This window comes from Mastigoproctus giganteus, chromosome 2 (assembly GCF_048544385.1).
Source record: "Mastigoproctus giganteus isolate SK-2022 chromosome 2, ASM4854438v1, whole genome shotgun sequence".
NCBI classification, from domain to species: Eukaryota; Metazoa; Arthropoda; class Arachnida; order Uropygi; family Thelyphonidae; genus Mastigoproctus; species Mastigoproctus giganteus.
Genome location: NC_143576.1, coordinates 89414226 through 89437473, shown reverse-complemented (window position 1 = coordinate 89437473; position 23248 = coordinate 89414226). Strand labels below are relative to the sequence as shown.

Sequence of the window (23248 nt, the reverse complement as noted above, 5' to 3'; positions counted from 1 at the left end):
TCCTTAATTAATATTAATAATTATTTTGTTCTATTTGTTCATTCCATTCGTCATGGACGATCTATAAAATAGATTTTATATTTCAGGTTTCATGAAAATCCAGGAAGAAATAAGTAAAGTACAGTACATTACAAAATGTTGAATTAATATCACGTTTATGGTACGTGAAGTAAAAAAAAATAAAAAAAATATATTTAAGAAAATAAACAAATAAAAAATATTTATTTACTTTTAACTTCTATAAATGTCAAAAAATGGAAAAATTCAATTAATTTAAGAGGAAAAATCGAACACTCGTGAAATGCAACTTAATGAATATATTGCCTAACATATTTGCTTTTCTTTCAGCCAAGGCCAAGCCCCTGGCAATAATTGGCAGAGGCTTGGCCTTGGCTAAAGGAAAGTCCCCCCCACCATAGACATGAATATACTTATGTTGTCATGGTATCTGTTTTCCGTGATCATTCATTTAAAGAATTAATGGATGTATTATGTGAATTCGTGTGTCCTGTGGTCGATTTCCTGTTTGCTGGAAGAGAAACCCAACCCGAGTTTCCATGGTTTTTATTTCAGCAAAAACCGTGCTATCTTTGGCACATTGTGAAAAAGACCCGTAAAAATTCCTCACGTCATCGACGGGATTCGAACCCTGGTATGTTCCACCCAGTGTGTGGAGGACATATTATAGACAATTCTACCAAGTGTGCTTGTTTGTTGCAAAGCAGAATGAGAGGACCGATGAGCAGAAACGGAATGCGTTCAGTTCGCGCATAAAAGTTGTTGCTTTTGCTATAAATCATGAATTTTTCCTATCTTTCACATTCGTTGTGTTGAGCAGTAAATTTATATATACTTATTGGAGGAGAGAGAGAGTTTAGTAATTGGCTTTCTCTTCTATACAAGTCTTTTTTTTTTTTTTGGTAGTTGTTGGCGCATCGGCTTGTGTGGCCATAGTGCACCTCCCAAAGTTTTTGCAGTACTTTGATCCAAGCCCGAGGCGGGATTCGAACCCGCGACCTTTGGGTTGCCGGGCAGGCACTTTACCCACCTGGCTAGCCCTCTATACCAAGTGTTGGAGAGAGTTGATATATATACGAAGTATAAGAGAGATATAGGAAATGGATAGGAGAAATATATATATATATATATATAATGTGATGTAAAAGTTAGGCAAAAGTAATAAAAATAAATAAATATGAATATGAATATGTTTTTTATTTTAAATATCATATTTATTTTAATTATCAGATATATATATATATATATATATATAAAGAAATGAGCTAAAACGTGGAGTAGTAGTGGAAAGATAAAAATAAATAAGATATGACAAATTCGCCTAAGCGCGTAAATCAGCAGCAAAGGAAGCAAAAATTTATATATGTGTGGTTTAATAAATAAGTTATTTAGGTATGAAGATGGAAGTGTAAATTACACAGAATGCTAATAGAAAATTTAAAAAAAAAAAAAAAAAATATATATATATATATATATATATATATATACGTACTTGTTTTCTTGTTTTTTTTTCAACTAAAAGAAACCGAAATTAAAAAGTTTATCTTCAATTTAATTTTTTCGTTATTACTGCTCTGAAGCAGTTGCGTCAATTTATACATTATTCGAGGATTGTGAAAAAAAATGTACATTGTATTTTGAATTCAAAAGCTCTTATGTAACCAAATGATTTTTCTTTTCTGTTGAAAAGAACCGAAGTTCTTGATCTAATGGTGTTCCTAACTTGGATTTCACTTTTAAAAATTCTGTGTTTATCCTACAGACGGGGTTTTCTGTTGACATTCATAGCAGACACGACGTCTTGTTTACCAAATAATGTCCGTTTCTTAAAGTGTTACATGGGGTTTGATAAAAAGAAAAATTAACATTACTGGGGATGAGATTAGATCTGGCGAATAGACTAGGAGGTCAATCTATGTAAATCTTGTATCTGATGGCAACCAGTGTCACTGAGGATTTGTGAGCAGACGCGCTGTCTTGATAAAAAGAGTCCACAGGTATCACGCAGGCTACTATCCATATTTCTTTCTTTTTTTTTTTTTTCATACGGTTGAATCACAGTCAGTAACGTTTATAATTTGATGTAGTTTTCCAACTGCGCATAATAGAAACAATCTTTGAGAAATCATGCATAACTTCAGGAAATTATAGAAATTATTTTGGGGAGGCAGTGACATGAAATGTCTTTATAGACGTCGAAGGGGCTTATTCTTTGCAAACCATGCTTTTCTTTTGGACTCTGAATTAAATATTAGTGCCATGTTTCCCCTATAGTGATAAACTACAATTAAAAATTCTTCTGGTTTATTCTAAAGAACTTCATACGTGTCGTTGACCGCTACAGTCAAATATGCATTTGCTCATTCTTCACAAAAATGCCTATATGAAAAAAAAAAAAAAAAACCAACAGAAAACCCCGTTAAGTACCAGTAATTATTTCCATATCTAACTCTAGAAAATAAAATGAGAACATTTCGAAAGACCTTCACATGTATTGCTTTCTACTTTAATTTTTCTACCGTATCATATAAGCCTGTATATTATACCATACACTTATCCTTCCAAATGATGTTATCAAAATTCACTGATTATTATTTTAAAATCATTCATCGTTATGCTGGCGTTTCGAAGTGGTCGCACTTCACCTTGTTCCCAATATTCACTACTTCCTTCACGCAGACGACGGTTATAGAAGGCCTTAAAATTTTTTCATGTTTAATGTCCTGTTCAAACACGTTTTTCCTGATTTTTTGTTTCTAAAAATACCCCTAAGAGTTAATCGAGTTGAAGGCCAGTTATTTTGGACGTTCTTTAACCTCCTTAATAACTAGCAGTTTATTTCAGTAAACAAATAACTTTGAACGATAATAAAGATTATAATAAATAATATTTATAATATTATTTTAATAATAACGCTGATAATAAAGACACAAATTTCTGAAATTTTCAGTTATTTTCTTCACATAGTGTTTCCTCTGCAACTTCTATAGTATTGATTTCACTTTCTTTAAAAAGAATCCATAATATCTAGGCTTATGTCAAGGCGAGCGGCCCATTGCCATGACACACTGACACCACAGACGTCAAAACAATGCTCACTTTTACGCGTAATTGTATTACAGAAGCCCTGTATAGGTAATGTGAAGTTTAATTTAAACACCCTTTTCCAGGACCTTTTTTTTTTTTTTTTATAAAAGTGAAATTCAATAAAAATGGAAAGAATGGGATTAACATAGTTTTATAGGAGATGCTCCTAGTCACGCCCTCGCTGCTGGGAAACCTACAGAAGTAATTATGTTCAGAGAAAGTATTATTGTTAGCACTAACCATATTGTGTAAGAAAACTAAAAGGACTTTGCTCTACTGACTATTAAATAAATAAATAAAAATATATAAAAATAAATAATAAAAATAAATAAAAAATTTATGTGTTTTCCTCTTCATGTAGGGAACTGTTCAGCTGACCTTCGAATTTCACCAATCTCTTGGCATGAACTACCCTCGGAGGTAACTTATTCCAGTAATTAACAACACATGCTGGCTAAAGAAGAAAAATTCCTAAAATCCATTCTAAATTTTTTAATTATTCCATAATTGGAATTTATGGTTCCACACCTGGAGTTATTTATAACAAAACTGTTATATTTGGCGATTATGATTACCCGAGAACAGCTTCATCCATCCATATGTAATGTCCATAAATTGCGTATCTCTGCTTGCTTTGTTTGTTTTTCTGGACGAAAAACCCTTCTCCGGGAGAAAACATATTACTATTCTCGCCTGAAACCAACTAACTCAGGCACGGAGTCAAAAAAAAAAAAAAAACCTATAAAAATTCATCACATCCTTAACAGGATTCGAACCTGAAAGACAGTAATTGTAATCACTGTGCTATCCCCATGGACTGATTCATTTTCAAAGGTGAAAATTTCTCTTTCATTCATATTAGCGTCCCCTTTCATAGACTCACTCAGTCCCCCTTAGTGCTTGTTTGCCAAGCTCTGTATTCCTAGATATAAATATATTTATATTTATACATATAAATAAATATGTATAAGTAATTTTTATTTGGAAATTTTCCTTTCAGAGTTTTTCCTCATACGAGGTTTAAGGAAAAACTTTGCTAATCTTACCGAGCGGGTTACTCGTCTTTAATCCCTTTCAAAAATCTCTATGCCATTTTATTAGGTGCAGTTTCCATATTTGAACAGAGTATTCCAAGTGCGTTCTTAAAATTGCCTTATACAGTGTGATAATGACATTCCTATCTCTAAAAGAAAATCATCTAAATGACGCAACGGACTTTCCACGTCGCCGGCGTACATTGCTTGGATAACGTATCGTAACTCCCAAATCTCTCTCTTCCTCTATTGTTTTTAATTCAACCCCATCAAGTCTATAAATTATTTTGGTATTGTTATTCCTCAAATGTAAGACCGTGCATGTGTAAAATGCGAAGTAACTTGTAAAAATAAGACTTTTAGTTGTAAAGAGCGACCTATTTGTTGTCGCATCAGCAACTTATGCCACATTGCATCATTTAAATAGCATATCTGAAAATTGCGTTTGTTCTGTGGTCGATTTGCTGTTTGCTAAACGAAAAATCCGAGTTTCAGGGAGAAAAAGCATACTACCCTCGCATGATACCGACTAACTCAGCCACGTTGTTAAAATACGGATAAAAATTCTGGTGTCATTGGCGGTATGCGAACTCAGTTCTGCGAAAAATAGAAATGTAACTCTTGTAGGCTTTTTTCAATTCGAAATCTACAAATAGCTCCAAAGGTTTTCTTGTTTTACTAGCTTTAATATTAACTGATTTATAATCGTCCTATTTGTATGATGTTTTATAAAAGATACCGTCTCAATGCTACTTTTCTACTTTAAAGATAGCAATGTCATTGAAGTTGAACTTCCCTTCATCGGTATTTTCATTAAAATTCATAGAAGTGCGCCGGGCCAAAGCTTTCAGGTTGTAAAAATTGTCACGACCCTTCTCTGTCACCTTGGAAGGGTTTCCTGTCTTTCTGGCAGTTCTAGCTAATGTAACAATGTGATGGGACGAATACAGGACCAGACTTTAGCGATCTTTTAATATTTTTCTTTAATGGCGAGTGTGCAGTCACCCTCGTTTTGTGTACGACCTTCAACAAGAAATTTGTGTGTAATGGTTTTGATTCGAAAGTTCGCCGCAGCATACAAATAGGCAGTTAAAATAAATTTGTTCTTCTGTTGTCTGAATAAAAGGTAATTTCAAGATAATTGGATTGGCAAGAAGCTGTTTTGTCTTCTAAATATTTTAGTAGGCAAGATCCTCTTTCAGTGGAACCTTTTCCACCTTCATGCCATATGTAGAAATTTACAACGTCGTCTTTTTTTTTTTTTTTAAGCATCAATTGGCCACGGCTTGAAGTTTTGTCTTCCATAACAGAATAGTCAATAACAAACTATTACAAGGAAAAAAAAAAAAAAAAAAAAAAGCACTAAATGGTACAAATCAGCGTAAACTATTTTGAGTACAATAATGGCTCAACTAAAATAATGCCAACTGATATTATAAGCAAGAAGGTTCTGTTACGCTGCAATACTGGCACAACACAAAAAGGGTCACTGTTGCTCATAGACCGCGCTCCATTCAGTCCCAAGGTCGGGGGGCCCACTGCAGAAGTACCACTGTTGACGTTTCTCCATGCAGTAGAAACTTAAACAGCATAACGACACTTTTGCCAATTAGCGAGGAAATATTGAACTCACTTTGTACCGTTATTGAATAAATGCAGAGTTCACTACCCCAACTGTATAGTTGTATTAACTCAAAAATTAAGAATTTTTAGTTGTGCCACTGTTGCAGCCAGTGAGCGATATTATGGTGTGGATTTATACCACTCGCTGTTGTTGGTCTCTTTTTCTTTTAAGCCATTAATAATCCAGGATGCTTTGAGACATGCACAATTAACGTGCCGTTAATCTTTACCTATTACGTCAGTGGTTTTCAATCTTTTTTTAATAACGGCACCCCAAAGTAATTTATTTTATTTTGCGACACCCATACTCAATTTTCTCAATATATATATAATATTAAAATATATATATATATGTTATATGATATTTATTACAATAATATAATTATAAAAATTACATTTCATAATACAAATTATATATATACAGTATATAATTTTATTCTTTATATAGAGGTAATAAGTAAACATCAATTATAGATCACCACAAATTAAAAAGATACTGTACACCTTTTTATAATGAAATAAACATATAAATTAAAAAATAATAAGTTTAAGTAACTTAAACCCAAATTACGTGGCAACCCGGTTGAAAACCACTGTATTACGAGATCTTTACCTATTACGTATCAAAACTACCCCAGGCATTAATGAAGTACAGTCCACAGAAGCACAGAACTATCCCAGACATTAATGAAAGTGTACTGTATATTACGTTTCCTCGATGTAGGGATACACTTTGCAGTATATAATGCTTTTTCACAATACAGAAGCACTCGTGGGTAGAATCGCCGCCCTCCCCACACCGGGTGGAAAAGACGTGGGTTTGAGTCGCGTCGATGAGGAGAGGAGTTTTTATGGGCCTTCTTCACAACGTGGCTGAGTTAGTCGGTCTTAGGCATGGTAGCACTGTTTTCTTTTTTTTCCTGGAAACTCGGGTTTTTCGTCCAGAAAACAGAAAATCGGCCACATAACACGTGCAGTTTACAGACAGACGCTATATAAATTATTGTGTAAAGTTCCTCTAATATGCCCTTAGTCACTAATGCTCCTAACTTGCAACAACAATACAGTATTATGTCCAGTATATGTGGCATAGAAATGCAGTGTCAGTCTAGAAGTGGCATATTGCAGAAATGCAGTATGATAATTTTGTTTTTTTTTTTTAAATTTATCTATTACTATAATATAACCGTCCTATACCTGAAAATTACAAGTTCCATTAAGGACTGAGTGCCAAGATTAGCAGCTTTTAGAGATTCAATTATACTGTAATCAAGACACCAGTGATTTCAAATGGACACCGAATCCAGTACACTTTCAAGCTATATGCAAAAGTGGCTACATAAAGAATGTTTCCCATTTGAATAGGATATATAATGTTGCCCCATTAGAATAGCTCCCATATATATACACACTGAGTGATCACTGAATTATGACTACCTACCTAATTCTTCGTAGGTCCTCCTTTTGCCCTCAGTACAGCAGCTATCTGACGTCGCATTGATTCAACAAGATGTCGGAAGCGGTCGGGAGGTATGACCAACTAAGCTGTATGTAATGCGGCTAGCAATGCAGGTATGGAGGTGATTGGTGTATCCAGACGCCTGATATGCTTTTCCATAGTGTCCCACAAGTGCTCTATGGATTGATATCGGGGGAGTTCGGAGGCCAATCGATATGCTGGAAGTCAGAACTGTGTTCCTCAAACCATTCCTGCACAACAAGTGCCCGATGGCTCGACGCATTGTCATCTTGGAAGACACCATCGCCATTCGGGAAAAAGTGTAACATAGTGGGGTGTACACAGTCAGCAAGCAGTTGACGATAGCGGAGACCACGATACGTTGTTCCACATGCACCCCCTGGTGCATGTGGAACAACGTATCGTCCAGGTTCCTGCCAGTGAAACATGCCCCACACCATACAACCGCCTCCACAGGCCTGCACTTTTGCTACCATGCATGATGGATCAGGAGCCTCATGTTGTTGACGCCAAATCCGTACACGACCATCCACAGTGTGGAGTAAATAACGTGACTCATCCGACCAGCACACCTTCTTCCAGTCTTCTAACGTCCAACTTGCATGCTCTTTGCACAAAACGAGTCTTTTACGCCGATGAACCTTGGTTAGGAGAAGGTGCCCAGGTCTGCTGGTATAGCAGACGACCCCTACAACTTCAACTACTTCAACAGTGCTGCGCCTGTTCGCCTGTACGAGTCGTTGGACCCCGCGCTCACCTCTAACGTCAACCTTTCGCTGACCTTTGTAGTTTTGCCGTCGGGTCGTTGCTTGACCATTTTTACGTCAGCCCTGGTACACTTTAACAACGGCGGTTCTCGACCACCCCACCAGTTCAGCCGTTTGGGAAATCGAGGCATCAGCTTGTCGAGCTCCCACAGTCTGTCCTTTATCAACGTCCGATAAATTCTTCCTTTTACCCATCACGCTCGGAATTTACTACCTACTGAACCACTGACACCTTATCTATATTACTAACAGTTAGTGCACAATTAGTCGAGAGTCGACTAACTGCGCACTCTCGTACCTCACCTGGTCAATGGGTGGCATTCAGTTTTCATAGGGGTGGCCATAATTCAGTGAATCATATATATATATATATATATATATATATTATATATACACTGCCCTACCATTAATATCCGGACACCTGCCTTTAGACAAAAAAAGAGCTTTTATTGGGTCATTTAATAGTTTGTGCTGAAATCTTTTGCTTTAATGACGTCCTTCAATCTTCGCGGCATACTCTCAACTAGCTTTTTACAAATGTCAGGCGTTATGTTCCTCCACTTGGCCTTGAACGCATCCACAATTTAGGCCTTGTTATTTGGGTGATCTCGACCTGCACGTACCCGACGATCCATACATCCAAAAGATCCTCGATAGGGTTCAGATCAGAACTCTGGGCTGGCTAATCCAACTTTTCCACACCCATGTCCTCAAACCACTCTGTTATGACCCGAGCAGTATGCCATGGCGTATTGTTTTGCTGATACAGGTATGGGCCTTCCTCGAAGTATTGGCATAACGTTGAAAGTGTATAATTGTCCAAGATGTCCTGGTATTACACAACATTCATGGTTTTGTTGATAACGACTAATGGGCCCAAGCTAAACCATGAAAAGCAGCCCCATACCATGACACTTCCTCCACCAAACTTCATTGTTGGGAGGATACAATCAGGAAGGAATTGTTCCCCTGGCCTTCACCACACCCAGGAATTGTCATCAGACTGGTAGAGTGCGAATCTCGACTCGTCTGTCCATAGGACTGTTTTCCGCTGCTCTACAGTTCAGGATTCGCGCTCCTTACACCATCTTAATCGGCGTCTAGCATTTGTTGAGGTGATCAGTGGCTTGTGAACAGCTGCATGAACATTGTAATCCATATCATGGAGTGTCCTTCGTATTGTGCTATTGCTGACTTTAGTCCCAGTACTCTTACAGAGGGTTTGTGTGACTTGAGACAATGGGAAATTACGATTTGCGCGCACAGTTTTTCGCAGAATTCTCTGATTCCGTTTTTAGTTTTCGGGGTTTACAAATAGCAGAAGAATGGAAGTCACTAATTTGTATATGATGTCACTTATCCCCAGAGTGATTGCGATGTCTCGTACAGAACGCTTGCTATTGTGGCATCTTACTATCATTCCACGTTGGAAGTCTATTAATTCTGTTGAATGTGTCATCTTGGCTGCCCGCTTTTCCATGCAATTGTCTGTTCGAAGCCCAGTGTGCATATTTATAGCAGGTTCTGTGACGTGTTGCATGCATAGGACCTGTTTCCCCATCCATGGATGGGTATCCTGATATTAATGGTAGGGTAGTGTATATATATATATATATATATATATATATATATATATATATATATATATATATATATATATATATGATATACAGTAGAGCACTGAAAATACTAACGTCAATAATCCGAACTAGCTAGCATTTATTATATATATATTTTTTATGCTGATGCCATAAAATAATTACAGTAAGCGCTGGTTATTGTGTTCACGTTCGCGGATTGAATTTTGATTCTATTAAAAGGCAATTATAATAAGCGAAAATCGGAGAAATATTATCCACAGGCTATAAAAATGAAGATATAAACACCGATTTACACGTTTATTGCCTTACCAATTAACGAAATTAAATGATACGCAAACACCGACAAACAAACTGAATAATGAATCGACCAACGATCAACAAATTGAATGCTGTCCAACTTAACTACTCTTGCTTTGAAAGAGTGAGAGCTCTGGCAATAAAGAAACGAAGTTCGAGAATGGTTCAGTAAAAAATAAATAATTATTTTCGTTGATTGACTGATTGATTTTGATTTTATTGGCGCAAAAACAACTAAGGTTATACTGCGCCAAGAAAAGTTATTTTCGTTATAGGCCTATACATATGTGTTATTGTGGATGAAAGTTCCATTTGTTTTATTACCTATGAATAAAAATACGTAAGTACAACTTAGTGGTTTTATTTCTAAACTTACTAACCCTTTTTTTTAAGTCATTACAACAGTATTTTTGATAAGTTCGAAAATCCGAACAAATCGGAAGTCCGAACTACCTCGGTCCTGATTAGTTCGGATTATCGACGGTCTACTGTACATATATGATATTTATATGAACTCAGTAATTTCAATGTCTTCAGGAGTCAACCATTGAAATCACAAGAAAGACAGCATGAATTGGCCTCTGTTTCTGACATGAAATATACGGGCGGAATATAGTGCTGGAAGTATACAAATTTTGAAAATAGTGGCATAGGAAATTAGGCCTAAATGTCAAGATAATGCACGGGAATGGCAATCGTTTATTTTATGGCTGACTCAACAGAGCCGGAAAACAAAAAAGTGAAAGTTAAAAAGAAGCAGTAAAAATTAACCATAACTCATTGAATCCGGCGAGATATGCAGCCAAAAGAAACTTCCTTTGCTCAAGGTTTTATAAAAATCTAACAAACCTAGACATGACCAGAGGGCTTACCGACCTATCTAATTGCTCGCAAATATGGGAAAACGTTTTGAAAATTTGCCTGCCCCTCGAACTTCTAAAATTTTTCAAGATCAATTTGGTTCCAAGAAAGGTCTTTCCACGAATGCCATAATGTCACTTATCAATTACATACAAGACCCAACTAGCAAATATGTTTTAGTGATATTTATTGATTTTGGGTCATTGGCAATGGCAGATTGTGATTATTGTATGTTTCAGGATATGTGATCCTATTTTAAAGAAAGATTTGTTAAAGTTTGTGCGAAACATCTCTCCTATTCATCTGAGGTGTATCGAGGTTGTCTACGGGAGTCGGTTTTGTCCCCCCTTCTTAGGAATGCGATGCTGAACCAGTGTTTGGTCAAGCCGCATGAAGGATATGAACTAATTGCATATGCAGATGGCTTTGTCATATGGTGCCAGGTATATCAAGATTAATACTGGAGGAGCATGCTCAGTCTGTCGTCGAAAATTTATTGAATTGGTCAGCAATTAATAAATTAAAAGATTTCTTCAAGTAAATCTAGTTTTAATGTTTTCAAACAATGGTTTGATTATTATAGACTCCCCCCCCCCTTAAATGTCTACTGAGTGGAATTCAAATCTCCAAAAGAAATATTTAGGAATGACACTAGATGAAAAATTAGGATTTCAAGTCCATGTTGTGCTGCTTTTCAGGCTTTGTCAGCTGTGGTGTTTAAGAAGAGACTTCTCTTGAGATCACGCATTTCATAGTCGCGGTGAATCCATGACATCATAATAATAATAATAAGATTCTTTATTAACATAAATTTTATACACTAGTGATTCCTTACACAGAAAGCCAGAGGAATCTTACAATTAGTTGTTTATATAAGTGATTTTGATTTATAAAAAAAATAATAAATAAATAAATAAATAAAATAAAAATTCTACTGATACTGCATCTTCTGTACTTCCGGTATTGGAAGGAAATGTCCTGACTCCCACAGACAGTGTCAAATTCCTAGGAGTAATCCTTGATGCCAACCTCACATATAAAAAACAAATCCAAGCTCAGTATTCCAAAGCCCTGAGAGCGTTCTGGGGAATGAAAATTGATCTGTGAATCATTGTGTACTGTGATGCATTTGAAACTGTATGATGAACTTTGCTCTATGGACCTTTTGTGTTTACATACCAATCTTGAGAACTTTTTTATTGCAGTTCTTGTTACACACTGTTAACATTTTTTTTCCCAGATTAACTGGGTTTTTACTGTTATCCTACCATTGGTAATTTTTTTTTTTATTTGCTGGTACCCGGAACTGGGCATCCTAGGTACGGGATTGTTTTATGTTGGCATCCGCCGGTATTGTGCTACCTGGATGCAAAAATTAATTTTGATATCATATACTTAGATTTCAGGAAAGCTTTTTGACACTGTTGCGCATGGAAGACTATTGTACAGATTGGAGCAGAATGGTATTAAGAGTAAGTTGCTACAATGGATAAAAGGGTGGTTGAGTGGGAGAAGACAGAGAGTGGTAAGCAATAGACGCTGTTCTTCGTGGACTAATGTTATTAGTGGAGTCCCACAGGGTTCGGTGTTGGGTCCACTGTTGTTTTGTATATTTATCAATGATATTGATGAAGGTATATCAGGCTTAGTGTCGAAGTTTGCAGATGATACAATGGTTGGCAGGGTTGTTAATGACAATAATGGCAGTGTGCTACTGCAACAGGATCTAGAAAATTTGGGCAGATGGGCTGAGAAGTGGCAAATGAAATTTAACATTGACAAATGCAAAGTAATGCATATGGTTAGAAGTAACCCCAGAGGAACATACCAACCGTGTGGTACTACACTTAGGGTGGTAGAAAATGAAAAAGACCTGTGAGTAATTGTGCAGTCAGATATGAAGTTTTCTGAGCACTGCAGACAGGTTGCAAGAACAGGTCATGGAGTTTTGTCAATGATTATTACAGGAATTTTACTAGCAGGGAAAAGGAGGTGATTACTCTTTGTATAAGGCAAGGGTCAGACCACACCTTGAGTACTGCGTAACAGGTCTGGAGGCCTCATTTTAGGAAGAATGTAGATTTGCTTGAGCGTGTACAGAGAAGGGCAACAAGATTGGTGAGGGGAATGAAGGGATCCTCTTACCAAGAGAGGCATAAGTTCTGCAAATTGTAGCGGCTGGAGACTAGGCACCTGCGAGGTGATCTGATTGAGGTGTATAAGGCCTTGAATGGGGTTGAGCACGCTGAATTCTGATGGGATTCTTCCACTTGTTCAGATTATGGGTGAAGATAAATTCCCATTGTGGAAAGACAGTTGTGAAATATATGTGTGGAAATTTGACTTTAGCCAGAGGGTGGTTAATTGCTGGAACAAACTTCCATCTGTCATTGTGGAAGTTGATAGCCTAAATAAAGCCTTGAATGGTTTGAGCATGCTCAATGCTGATGGGATCCTTCCTCTTGCTCAGAATAATCACCTGAGAGGGCATAAATTCAAATTGAGGAAAGATAGATGTAGGATAGACGTGCGGAAATTTGCCTTTAGCCAGCGGGTGGTTGGTGGGTGGAACAGACCTCCATCCCTTGTCGTGGAATTTGATAACCTAAATAAGTTTAAGGCTCAGCTGGACAGGTATTTCGAACGAACAGAGGGGTGAAGTGGAAGTGGTTATTTTTTATGTATTTATTTTTTATTATTATTTTTTTATTTTTGGCTGATGCTGCATAAGCTTGCTTTCTTGCATCAAATGCCTCTACTAATGCTAATAAATTCAAGGAGGAACTGGACAAACTTTTAGAGGGAATGGTTGTGGGAATATTTTTTTATTTTATTTTATTTTTTTGACTGATGCTACATAAGCTCATACGCTTGCTTTCTTTCATCACATGCCTGTTACTATTACTATTAACTCCAGCTGATGCGGGATTAGTGCACTTTTGCACATTCGAGAAATAGTAGACCCAATCACGCTCCTTGTACCTAGGGACGGACACTAAGCAGCAGCTGCCCAGGTGTTGGTAAAGTGGCCTGATAAACACAACACTACACTCACATACTTACACTTCACACTTTTTCAGGTCCATTTTGTAGACTTTCTACACAATCCCAGAATTTCTACGTGGAGATTGGTGAGTGTCTATTGGCCACCCTTATTCATGAATACATACACACACACACACACACACACACACACACACACACACACACACACGCACTTCCTGAATCCGACGTAGTATGAAGCCGAAAGAGCCCTGAAGCCTCGTGAAAGCATATTAAGCTTTGGTGGTGGTGTGGAAATTTTCAAAATTTCAACACCACTGTATTACTAGCGTCAGCGCCGTACAAATGGGGGTGCATTGGATGAGTCTCACCACCGCACACGATCTATGGAGCCCCAATCGAGGGAGTCATCAAAGTTTCAACATAAATAAACGTTATCCCTTAACCCCCTTTTGCATTCTGACCCCCAAATACCTTTTCACTGCCCACTTCGTGCATCTTTCTTGTGATTTCAATGTTTGACCCCTGAAGACGACATTGAAATTATGAGTTATTTAGCAATAAGTACTCTCTTAATATCTTATCGGAACTTTACCGTGTTTCCCGTAGTTCCAATTACCGATTATATTTCATGTTCTGTTCTCATTCCCAATTTTCTCATTTAACCTTTATATGTACATCATGGTCGTTGGGTTCCTTCTGCTACAAAATGCTGTCTCTGGTGCATAAACAATATTACAATTCTTTAATATAACTTTTAATTTCTTATATATTCCATTTATATACTGTATATACGCAAGTTATGTGATGTTAACATTTATCAGAATAAAATACATCTCGTCGGGTGGGGCGGAAGTTGTGTGAGCTATTTTTCACACCACGTTCGAGTTATTCTGCCTAGAGCGAAGAGCGCCTGGTATAGGTACGCTACACTGATGTCTCTTAGCCTCATTTGCCTCTCTGAGAATTTGAGTCAAAGTGAAATAAAAAGTGAATAGTTTATGGACTCAGTCGTCTGCGAAACTTGTGCATCATCTTAGAAAACTCCTTGTCCTTAGAAAACTACAGCCCTGGTATTGCATAATAAAGATCATTGACTCACTCCTTAAAGAGAAGGTTTTTCTTACTTACTATAAGGTTAGCTAATCTTAGTAGTTCAGTAGGTCTTTTTATTGATCAAAATATAAGTATTTTCTCCTGACCGTCACTTTGGGGAATGTGCGCAAACTATAGAACGCAAAATACATGTACAGTGGATTGATAAAAAAATCTACATTCTAATAAAATACACTGCTCTACAAAATTAACAGAACAAAATGTTTTTTATGAATATTTTATTGTGAACAGTGTCGCCGAAGGTGAATATTTGATATAATAGGCATCCTGGCATGCAGATTCCGATTATCCAATAGAAATCGATCTACCGTCAACAGACGCACATTATGAAAATTATTCATGCCTGTAAAAATACGGGTTGCGACCACATCACTTCATTCCTTTTTTTTGGCTTGCTCGGTACGATAGTGTACAATGTATAGTGTATTTGGGATCTAACGGCACCAGGGGTGTATGGATATTGTAGAGTGTAGTGGTGTGTACCGTTGTTCATCTGACCTTTTAGCCGTTGGGCCCCTGGTGGGACCCATCGTTTACCATACTGTGCTCCTGGGTGGCAAGTTAGGTACCCAGTAATTTTTATAGTACTCTAGCAGGTCCTGTAACCTGGTTTCCAGAGATTTCAGTGGCTAGGACCTTAAAAAAAACAAAAAAAAAAAAAAAAAAACACTAGGATTGGGTTTAGTCGAAAAGAATATAGATGCGTAAGTTACTGATTTAAGATTAAAATTTTGGGTGTTGGGCTCGGAAGCCACATCGCCAGTACTCAGGATGGCAAGTAATCGTCTTTTAAATCAGTGCTATCAAAATGTGGTCCGCGAACTGTTTGTTATCGGTCCGCGACGATTTGTATTTTACAAAATTATCGGTCTGCGACGTATTGGAAATAAAAGAAACTGGTCTATCACGACAGATAGTTTGAGAACCACTGGTTTAGATTATCCTTGACTTAATGTGTCACGCAGTGTCATTTCGGCACTATGGAAGCAGTTAGTTTGTCTGCGCGGTAGCACAGTGGTATCGTCACCATCCTCTCCACACGGGGTGAAAAAGCGCGAGTTCAAATCCCGTCGATGACGCGACGCATTTTTATGGGCGTTTTCACTCCGTGGCTGTGTTAGACGGTCTCAGGTGTAGGTTTCCCCCCCCCCCCGGAACCCGGAGTTTTTCGTCCAGAAAAGCGGAAAAATCGACCAGAGAACACACGCATTTTACAGATGCAACACACATGGGTAGATGAAGTAACTTTCCTGGTGACCCAAATAAATAAATATGGAAGCAATTTCAGGAGACAGGAACCATTACAAGAAGAGCTGGACAAGGTCACCCGAGGGCTACTCAAACAGAACAGAACAGAATGCCATCTGGCTCAAACAGCAAAACGGATCCCTACGATGTCCAATCATCAACTGTCTCTTGAGGTTGCTGCGGTCACAGGTGAAAACGTTTCCAACCGGACTGTTTTAAGACGGCTCAGTTCAAGTTGACTCTAAGCAAGGAAGCCAACGTTTAGTATCCAGTTAACCCCAAACCACCGCAGAGCTCGTCGAAACTGATGCCATGAACATATGAATTAGAGCACTGACAAATGGGGTACAGTTCTGTTCTCTGATGAGTCCTTTTAGCTTACAAACAAATTCTAGACGTTATTTATCTGGAGTCAACGAGGAATGCAGTACCATCTCTCCAACATGAGAGAAATCCCCCCCCCCCTGCAAAAGAACACCGGCTCTACTTACGGTGGAGCCGGTGTTCTCGTGTGGGGCGGAATAATGATCCACGGCCTCATATCTCTTCATGTTTTTGATAGGGGTACCATAACTGCGCAGAGGTACCGAGAACAGATCCTCGAACCCTATGTACGGCATTTTAGGGGTGCTGTAAGCCCAGAATTTCATTTCATGCACAACATTGCCATTGCACATAGAGCTCAAGTGGTGGAGGAATATTTTGAAACTGAAGGTATCCAACGATTGCCTTGGCCAGCACAATCTCAGACTTAAATGCGATTGGACATGTGTGGACGCCCATCCGCCCTTGAGCGTCGCATTGCACGCCGGCAACCAACTCTTCGGCCACTTGGTGAGCTAAGGTCTGTGCTGGTGGAAGAATAGGAATATATTGACACAGAATCTTATAGGCACTGTCGAGCATGGTTCACTGAAGTCAGGCCTGTTTAGACGTTAGAGGGGGATCATGCGCCGTACTAATATTATGACTACGACTTCTGCAATGTGACCTTTTGATAATTCTTATACAACCCCTATAAATGCCCCTTATACTTGTCCGAAGTTTCTCTCTTGTCACCTCATTTCATCGTTATTCTACGGTACAGCACCATACCAAATTTTGTCCCGCTTCATTGCAAGCTGCACGAGTTACACCGCGTTTTCTACATGTTCTGTTAATTTTGTCGAGCAGTGTTGTTGTAGTTATAGATTTTTAGGTGAGCAGTTTTAGTTTATAGGTTTTTAGGTGCCGCATATATTATCCCTGCAAATTGCGTGTGTTCTGTGGTCGATTTGCTGTTTTTTCTTTTTTTTTATTTTCGGTCGAAAAATCCGAGTTTCCGGAGAAAAACTATGCTATCCTCTCCTGAGTAACTTAGCCACGTTGTAAAAAAGACATGAAAATTCCTCCCATCATCGACGGGATTCGAACTCAGGTCTTTTCCGCCCGATGTGGAGAAGACGGCGATTAGGACAAAAAAAAATTTCATTTTATTTTTCCCTATTAAATAAAAAATAATAATATTAATAATAATAATAATAAATGTGTTTTGTTGTAACTTTTATTTAATAAGTAACCATGTTAAAAAAAATAAATATTTCTCCCATTTAAATCAGCGTAGAAAATGTTAACTTTCACTAGTGTGCGGTCTACTTAATACTGCTTTGTCTTGTTTCATCTGATTAATGATCACCAATATTGGTTCTCATCTGAAGAACATCCCTTGGCTTATGGCTTATGCTGCTCACTACAGAGCAAATGCTATAAAAAAAAAAAACAAAAAAAAAAAAAAACTTGCAAATCAGCTCGTGAACATACACTTGTACATGACGCTTCCGTAGCCAGGTGGACAGGAGCAGCAGTGCGTTGCACATGCTTCTTGATTAGACCGCGGTTCAAGCCCGTCACCACCAAATACGGAGGATGCGGAAAGGTCAGGTGACCACCGCATATCCCGGAGCAATATGGCCTTAGTTGCTAATAAATAAATAAATTTTCTGTTTATACTCCGGGACGACCAACTGATCAGAGGAGTTCACAAGATAGACAGAATACAAGAAACAGCACCGTATTCAGCAGTCACGGGCTTGAACCCCGGTCACTCAAGGCACGTGTACTTATGCACCCGCGCGCCTGACCACTAGGCTAATGCCCCTGAAAACCAAATAACATAACATAACACTTGTACATATATAATATATACGACAAAGGTCGCTTGTAGGACCATATGCATTCAGCGTAGCCAGTGAAAATCGAATATAGGATATTCCAAAACAACAGTACCAGCTATGAATGGAGATTGATTGATTATATAGCAGATAATAACTGCTCTAAATATATCAAAGATGTTTTATTGGGTCTATCGTAAAGGACTTCTAACCATGTTAAAGTCCCCATCTTGTAATTTACTCTTGTTATTGAGTGGTCAGTTTCCTGTTTTATTCAATGCATGTTCTTCCACCTGATCATCTTCTTCTTCATTTATACAGGGTGTTTCAAAAGTGATGGTCAATAATTTAAAGGTGAACTGTACAGACTACAACATTCAAAAAAACCTAGTAAACGTGGGTCCTTAAGTGAGTCATTTTAGAGATATTGCACATTTCTAGTTGTGATCCACCACTGACTTGTTTGTTTAGGTTAGGTTATGCTCATTCTCTCCCGTTCTCCTTTCTCAATGCTCTGAGACAGTGGCGGATTTCCGCACAGGCGCACGAGGCGCGCGCCTGGGGCCTCTTAAATAGAGGGGGCCTCAAATCTCAGGTCTCAAAAAAAAAATAAAATTTTTCCATTTTTAATTTTTACACTCATCATTATTACCGTTACTGAATAAAACTATAATTTAATATGAGAAGTTAGTAAACTCTTATGCGAATATCCCTACATATTATATGAAATATCTATGCGAACTAAGTGAATCTGAAGTAGAATATGTATTATCATTAATGCTTAGTTGTGCCATTTTTTCATTTAAACATTAGTTAAAATATATATGAAAGAATTGCACAGCCAAAATGATTAAAACCGCAACACTAAATCTAGAGCGCGTGCTATAGTAAAAACGTGCGCGTAGAATGTAGTGGTACACTGTAGTGGTACCGAAAATATTTAGAGGGGGGCCTCAAAATTTAATTGCTCCTGGGGCCTCTCAAGTGCTAAATTCGCCACTGCTCTGAGACGTAGCAGGCATACTAGTACTTGTCAAAGGATAGTCAACATGGAAAGAGGTTACAGCAACGAAGAGTATGCGGATATGCACTTCATGTATGGTAAAGTGAACGGCAGTGCATTCGAGACTGCACGTTTGTGCCAAGAAGCATTTCCCTCCCCCGAACGCAGCCCAACAGGGGCACATTCATCAGGGTACATCAACGTCTTAGAGAACATGGGCGCTTCGCACATGGAGTACGAGCAGGTAGGCCCAGAAGCATAACACCTGATGTTGAGGAAAGGGTGTTAGAAAGAATATCCTGTAACATGTAACATCTGTAAAATCCTGTGATGTTGAAACCAAAAATTAAAAATGTATTATTTCATGTTTAATAAAACCACCCTTAGCAAAGGATTCACAGCTTTTTGCTAAACTAGTGCTCCCATAGTCAGTGGCGGATCTTAACAGAAAATGTGCATTATCTCGAAGACGATTCATTTGCAGCCCGATATTCACTGGGACTTTTTTTCTTATTTTAGTTTGTACTTTTCACCTTTAAATTATTGATCATCATTTTTGAAACATCCTGTATATCACCGACTTGAATGGAAATTTGTAACTATATTCCACTTTAAAAAAACTTTGCTCTGCACAAACAACTGTATGTAATGTAATATCCATGATCATTTCTTGAAACGTTAAAGAGGAAGGGCACTTAGTTACCTTCAGTCGTTATATTTCAAAATATTCTGCTACGTCCATGTCATTATATTCCAACGTATTCTGCTACGACACCTAGACGTTTGTGAACAAAAACTCATTACTTTTACTTAATTTACATCCTTTCTCGGTGTAAGCGTATTGTTCCCCCTAAATAATAATAATAATAATAAAATACTTTTCTCTTCGTTCCCAGCATTATTTCTCATTTGAGCATTTGCTAACTTTACAAATCTAAAATGCATCCAACCCTAGCTTATTGTTCGCATATACCGTGAGATGCCCTCCACCAAATCCCTATCAAAACGGCTCAACTCTCCAAAAGGAAGTACCCAGATTAATTCATGATTCCTCTTTCGCTTACTCACGCTCGTCGGTCCCTCTCACGCTAACTAATGAGTATCCATTTAGTTTAAATCTAAACTCACTGAACTGTCCTCCTTCACATCTTTTCTTATGTTCCGGGGAATTCAATACGTACCGTTCGTGATTCAGAACGACACGGGAATTAAATCTGTGAATTGTTTAATTAAACCCTGGATTTTAATTATAACTGCACTGGATTTTAACTCTAAATAATTTTTATTCCGGTAAGAAATTTCGAGGTCTATTTATATCTAATCTCTTTCGAAAATCTGCCAAGTTGTTATTAACTATTTAACGTAGTTTTTGCAATTCAACATTCAGATGAATGTTGATGAAGGTTATACCTTTCATAAAATACTAATATTATATATACGAATTAATATACACTGCTCTGTGATAACATTGAAAGTACCTCGTCTTCCTCTTTATGAATTCGTAATGATTAACTTGAAATACAGATCACTTTATGCTATTACCGTCATAAAACATTTCAGTTACTTACGTTCGAAAGCCCAAGACTTCAACTGCTTCAGACCATTTATCAGTCTGAGTAAGCTCCCCACACATTGAGGAGAAATATCGACTTCTGTATTTGCTCGTACAATTGTAGGCATCACTTGTTTCAAGAATCTCTCAATTATATTCTTAAGCTGTTTATCCATAGATTTCCATTTCTGCACCAAATTCTCATTTGCATTATCCCTTTCACCTTCAGGTTTCGTGTTATTTAACTTCTGTGCACAAATAAGTTCTCCTGTTAACAGAATAGCAATCCCAATTATAACTGTTTTATGCATTTTGTTATTCCACTCTACTTTCGAATTTCACGATGTGCTGAAATGCTAAAAGGTGAATAGAAGTGATTATAAGAATAACCTCCGGCACTGTTACAAAAGCGAAGGTCATGAGTAACGACAAGTAGACCTATGGAAAGACGATTTAGCTGCTCTTCGGAAACTGAAAATGTCAATTTAAAAATTTTTTCTTACGGCGGAGCTCTTCGAGAATGCATTCATCTGTTATAGGGAATGCTACCAGCCACATCAAATTCTTCTTTCCTTCTACTCCTGATTATTTTCCTTTCCCTCACTTGGCTAATTTTTCCCTTTACATTCTCCAATGGCGCGCGATTCTGCCAGTCTCTCTTCTCAAGGACATCGGCCTCTTACCACACTACCTCTCTGCTTATCCAGTTCTTTAAAAGGCAGGGACGGAATTCACAGGTCTAAGTTTTTAAGTGGAAGTGCAATAATGATAATAGAGTCTTTAACTTACAATCTTTAATGATATTCTAAAAAAAATTGTTTTTTTTTATATATATATAAGGAAAGTTTTATATAAGCAAAGAATTTCTACAACTATGAACGCAACCAACTTTTCCAGTTCATTGCTGAAACACAAGTTTTCTTGCTATCACATCAATTACGTTGATGTAATGGCAAGAAAATAATATATTAAAGAGAGAGAGAGAGAGAGAGAGAGAGAGAGAGAGAGAGAGAGAGAGAGAAAAGTTTATGAATCAGCGTGTTCTAAAATATATTCATAAAATTCCAGGGTTAATGCTATGAAAAAATAGGCTAAAGATCGGAGGGAAAAATATTGTGAGATATATAAACGAAAATTTTACAGGCTACAACGAATCGTTATCGAAAAGTGTATAAAAAGCAGAAATTTTCGGATCAGTAATAGTATAGTATTAGTATCATATAAGGCTAAATGATGCAAGTAAGCGAACTTTTTTCAGCGTCAGCCAAAATAAAACATAATCTCCGTTACTATTCCCATTCCTACAAGGCAATCATCTAATTCTGTTTTAAACTTAGCTAGATTCACTGCCGCCACCACTCTGGAAGGCAACTTATTCCAATATTTGCAACCCACTGCCCATAGGTGAAGATTGTATCTTCATGAGATACAGTCTTCTGTTATTCTCTGAGATTTTATATTTGTATCCCCCTAGTTCTTGTCTAACGACTAAGAACAACATACCACCATCATCATTTACTCCCGTCAGTACCTTACACGCCTCAATTACGTATTTTTTTTTTTTTTTTTTTTATTTATTAAAACGTGAACAGTAGATACATTTTCAACAACTATTTACATTCTATGTACAAAAGCAAAAAAAGGAAAGATAAAGAAAACTTTTTAGAATGAAATACAAACGTTTCAACATTTCAATTTCAGGAATTAAGAAAACAGTTTCTTGGCATTGGATCATTCTCGTATTAAGTGTCACACGTTGAAGGTGATGAACTGTTCAGTGATGGTGAACAGGTGACCGTCACTGTTCCATTCGCTGTTAAGATGATCCACAGTTTCTGGTGGATCATGCTCTGCAACTTCCTCCGTAGGCGTCACTTCAGATGTTGCGCCGATGTGTCGACAGGAGGCACGTCGTCACTACTTCTTGTGTGCTTCAAGTAGAAGTTGTAAATGACGGTCTTGGCCGCAATGAATAGGAAGTTGCAGGTGGTGTGTGCTGTCTTCTCAGAGTAAAGCAGGTACCAGTAGTCCTCCAGAGTGTGGGCGTGGTTGCAGGCAATCTTTGCTGCATCCAAAGCGTATTTGACGAGTTCCTTGTTCACAGGGCATGCCAGGTATGTGTGTTCCAGGGTACCTGGAGTGGCGCAGAAGAGGCAGTAGTTTGAGGAGCGTAACCGAAGATTTGTAGCTTGACTGGGGTTGGAAGGATGTTGTGCCACAGTCTCTACTGGATGTCTGCATCCGACTTGGAAGATTTCGTCCTGTACGGAAGGTTCCACTGAAAGTTAGATGGTGGCTTGTGGTGAGTGGAGAGGGGTTGCAGGGACAGATTGGCAGGTGGATGACGGGAAAATCGTGGTTGTATGGCAAGACATGATTAGCTGATAGACTTTTTTTTGGAGGGTGCA

General features: G+C 37.8%; 1 protein-coding gene across 1 annotated transcript in view; it reads right to left on the bottom strand.

Annotated features, from left to right (window-relative positions):
• LOC150089404 (nose resistant to fluoxetine protein 6-like) overlaps positions 1 to 21464 on the bottom strand; it is a 142185-nt gene extending 120721 nt beyond the window's left edge. The window contains exon 1 of the mRNA XM_090389431.1: positions 20857 to 21464. Coding sequence (XP_090245557.1) covers positions 20857 to 21151 — 295 coding nt within the window. The 5' untranslated portion in view covers positions 21152 to 21464. The remainder of the gene's footprint in view (positions 1 to 20856) is intronic.
• Between the last annotated feature and the right edge of the window lie 1784 nt (positions 21465 to 23248).